The sequence below is a fragment of the Notothenia coriiceps genome, unplaced genomic scaffold, assembly GCF_000735185.1.
Source record: "Notothenia coriiceps isolate Sejong01 unplaced genomic scaffold, NC01 NC01_scaffold00013329, whole genome shotgun sequence".
NCBI lineage: Eukaryota > Metazoa > Chordata > Actinopteri > Perciformes > Nototheniidae > Notothenia > Notothenia coriiceps.
The window spans coordinates 1-4443 of record NW_011346030.1 but is presented as its reverse complement, the minus strand read 5'-3'; the positions used below and the strand labels follow the sequence as shown (position 1 = coordinate 4443).

The 4443-nt window shown below is 39.7% G+C and overlaps 1 protein-coding gene across 1 annotated transcript; it reads right to left on the bottom strand.

Moving 5' to 3' along the window:
• Window positions 1-1053: 1053 nt before the first annotated feature.
• LOC104947890 (phosphatidylserine synthase 2) lies at window positions 1054-3880 on the bottom strand (the record flags this gene model as incomplete). The annotated part of the gene is made up of 4 exons (XM_010774003.1): window positions 3809-3880; window positions 3055-3168; window positions 1471-1589; window positions 1054-1168 (listed from the first exon to the last, which is right to left on the bottom strand). Coding segments are annotated over exons 2-4 (324 nt in total), but the record flags the coding sequence as incomplete, so codon positions are not given.
• Window positions 3881-4443: the final 563 nt, after the last annotated feature.

The following is a 4443-nucleotide window of genomic DNA, read 5'->3' as shown; positions in this document are numbered from 1 at the left end:
TGAGATGTAGTATGTAAAGCGCTTTGAGGGGTCTTAAAGACTGGATAAAGCGCTATATAAGTACAGTCCATTTACCATTTATCTCTACCACTGTTAATTTCGTCAACGAAAACTATGACGAAAAATGTTCGTCAACAACCTTTTTTACATTACTAAGACGAGACGATGACGAGCTAAAAATAGATTCTTGATAAACGAAAACTATGACGAAATGTATATTTAGTTTTCGTTGACGAGACGGGACGGGACTAAGTTGTTAATGGTGGACTATCGGACATTCAAAATGCAGGGTATTTTCCCCGAATTGTCCGTCTTGTCTGTCAAAATGCATCTTACGTTTCTAACTTGCAATATCATTATTTCCGCTCTCTTCACTCCAGAAGAGCGATCTCCCTGTGTCTCTCTGTGTGCGGGGGGCGGGGCCTAACAGACATGCTGCAGCGGACACAGAGATCTGCCGGGGACGGAGCGTTCAGAGAGTATAGAGACACATTTTGACTAAAATGTAATTTTTCATCGACTAAAAGTTGACTAAAACGTTTTGAATTTTCGTCGAGTTTTCGTCGACTAAAACTAGACTAAAACTATGAAGGATAGGAATGACTAAAATGTGACTAAAACTAATAACCATTCTCGTCTAAAGACTAAGACTAAATCAAAAACAGCTGCCAAAATGAACACTGATCTCTCCCCTGTGGTCAACCCGTGGCCCGTGACATGTGAATTCTCCGGCCAAAGCTCCAAATAAACCGTCTGTGTTTGAAAAAAAGTGTTTGCCATCAAAGCTCCAGCTCTCCATCGTGTCTCTCTTTGAGTCCTGACTCCTATTGCTTCAGAAGCTTCCCCCACACCTGACATCATAAGTGCATCAACTCATACTTTCTAAAAAGAAAACAGTCATGACAAATGCAGAATGCGTGAAGCTAAGCTAGCTGATGTCGCTAAAAGCATATTGTATAGCTTATTCTACAACCAACTATCAACGTTATATTATCATTGGTTTCCATTTTGACAAAAAGTACCATTGTTTATTTTGATAAGGATCATTCTTACCATAAAGATAATTCCTAACACGGCGAGCCAGCGACGAAGGTTTGAAGCAGGCTTCCACTCAAACTTCACCCAGCTGTACGGAGTGAACTGGAAAGCTATGCGCTTTATCTTTCCCCTTAGAGAGAAACAGTAGATCTAGTTAGAACACACATACATTTTTAACACAGCAATATTGGCACTAACTGTAATTAAAGGGGCTATACAAGCCAACTACTTCACAACCCTGTCAAAAACAACATCAATATCTTTTAATATAGAACCTCATGCCACATATCTGTCACACAACAAGTGAGGAGGGTTAAAGAAATTAACATTTCTTCTATAAGAGTCAAGTTAGTAGGAGGTAGTGGGTTAATCACCCTGGAATAAACCACATTTTGCTTCAGAGAGTCAACAGTTGTCGGTGTTTATTCGTACTTGTATGTGGGGATATTCCACAGCCCCTGCCACTGGTAGGGCTTCATGGACAGCCAGCCGAGGGTCTTCATGCCGCAGTAGATCCCCAGGCCGTTACACACCAACACGTCCATGATCCACTAGAGAGAGATAAATAAAACAATAATATAAAAGGGTCAAACCAGAATGACCACCTTGCAGCTCTACTCTTCCGCCAACTGTCGTATTGTCATTTATCCTATCAGACATTTTTATGAAGTTGTCATGTGAAGCCTATACATTATTGAGTTATTGCCGAGAGCTGCGTTCAGTGAGGTTCAGTTGACCTTGAACAAATTGAAACGCCTCTGGTCTTGGCAGATGGCTGATAAAAAAAGGTCTAGTAACACTCCAATGTATTCCACCTACACGAGTTTGTTGGATCAGATATTATCTGAGGACTGTGTTGGTGTTATAGATCTGCCTGACTTAGTTCTGAGCTAGGAGGGTAAAATGATACTTTAGCATTCCTTAAACACTATAGTGTTTGGTGAGTAGGGATGGGTACCGAGCCCCGGTATTAAACGGGCCCTGGCCGGGGCTGAATTATTAAAGACTGTGGTACCGTTAAGCTCCGACGTTAGCGGTCTTTTTATCGGTACTGGAGACATGTAAAAAAGATATCATGTGTATTATTGCTACACAAACATTATATTGCAGTTTTAGTGAGGGGGCGGGGCAGTTTACACACACGCAGCTGCTACATGCAGCAACACAGACACGGAGGAGATGGCGGAGAGAACGCGCTCCGAGGTGTGGTTAAATTTTACCCGTCTCGATGCTCGTTACCAAAAGTGCAATAAGAGTTTAGCATGTAAGGGCGGAAACACGAGCAATGTGTCTAAACATTTAGCAAAAGTGCACCACATCCAGACGGAGGAATGCACCGGGTTCGACTGTCTTTCTAGCAGCTCTGTAGCCCCATCCACGAGTAACGTTTCCACGTCAGGTGTTATGTGCTAGCAGCAACACACGGAGTTAACTACATTATACAAACATGGGTTAATGATTAGAGGTAACTGAGTTATTTAGTTTGTTAAAGTTTCAGCTATTTTGTTTACAGTTCTGTCATCAGATTATTTAATACGATTTGTTAAAACATTGTTGTTTCTTTTGATGTGAGATAGTATGCATTTAATTGAAATAAAAAGCAATGTTAGTTTTGTAAACAATTTGTTTCATTAGTTTACCTTTTTTTTTTTCAAAAGCACCGATAAGAGTACCGTTAAAAGACCGGACCGATAAGCGGTATCGATAAAAGTAGTAGTACCGTTAAAACCTTAACGATACCCATCCCCTATTGGTGAGTGAGAAAACACAAACATAGTTGCAGACAGAGCAAGTGTTCCACTGCAAATCAATTTCATGCGAGCAGGTTTTTGTCGTTAACTCAACTACAGTTATACTACATTTTGCTTAAGTCTGTTCACACCCACAAGCCTTGTCTGCTCTCACTGTGACCTCCATCTAATGTAGACTCAGTGTATTCACAGTAAACTCCATGCTGAGGCACACCTGTAGACTCTTAGGTATACACAGAGGAAGAGCTGTAATATTTATACTTGCATGATCCCACCAGCACTCTGAGAAGTTGGGCAGCTGGTGCTCGAGGCTGTATTCCAGGAACTCAAACATGACACTGATTATCATACACATCCACCAGTCCCGGATCACCAGAGTCTGAGGGAGAGAGGAGGAAGTTAGTAGGAGGAGGTGAATGGTGGGCAGTGGGAGGAGGAGGTCAGCATGATACCTTCAAAATAACATTACTCCTGGCTGCAAATGCAAAACAGCATACCAGTGCTGTCAGTCTGCCACACAAGAGCAGGATAAAGAAAACACTGATCCGAGTTGCGAAGTAGGTTTTCTTTTTAACATATAGAAAAATCTGTATATATATTTTTGTCATATTGAACTTTTTTTTTTAGATATTAATATTTATTGTTAACATTTTTTTTTTTTTATTGTATAAAAGTTTTACAGGTTGTTTTCTTATATTTTCTCTAACTCTGTTTATGTATGCTCCATTATACACCAAAGCAAAATCCTTGTATCTGTAACCCTACTTGGCAATCAAACTCATTCTTATTCTGATAATACTAAGATTTTTTAAATGTAACAAATGTGTTGGTATTTAAGGATTTAAGTGATCATTATTTTAACGAGTCAGATTTATGAAAATCACTTGCTTTAAATGTATTTTATGCTAAGAAATCGTTTCCATTCCCTTGCTAACTCAATCAAGCTCTTTTTCATCAGTTGAAGATGGTGATCTTTGGACAATAACAGTACATTTGAGGTGAGTGTTCTCCACACACACCTTGATATACCATCCCAGGAAGTGAGCTGGAACGAAGCCGTCTATCTTGTCCTGTAGAGACAAACCAACAGTTTATTTAACAAGTTCTCTTCACCAAAAGTGTCATCAACTACTTTTATCATGTTCAAATCTGTCCTGAGAATCAATAAAACATGTTTCACTGTCATCTGATATTTTATAGCACAAAGAATTGATCATTAAAACAACAGATCAACCAATACCAACAGTAATCATTAGTTGGAGTCCTACTCTCTCTCTGTTATAATGAGTAGGACATCTAGGACATGAGCCCAGTGAGTTCTGGGTCACTGAGCAGCTCATAGCTTGGCTGGGCATCATAAAAACACAGAAATAGAATAAAATGCATCCAAAAGCAATGTGTTTTTAAACAGCATAACTCAACTACATTGAATTACTGTGCAGAGAGAAATGCTGTCCATAGTTGTTCTTAACCTATCAGTCCAAATGTGTTTAATATTCAAAATAAATTAAGTTTATTCAAAATACGTTGTCATAATTCGACAGTTTTAAAAGGTTATTGACATAAGCTGGCTGTAATTCAGTGCAGGATGTGGTGAGTTCGACCCACTCTCATGGACTGAAATCAGGCCAACAGTAGAGGCGGGGGTGGGGGG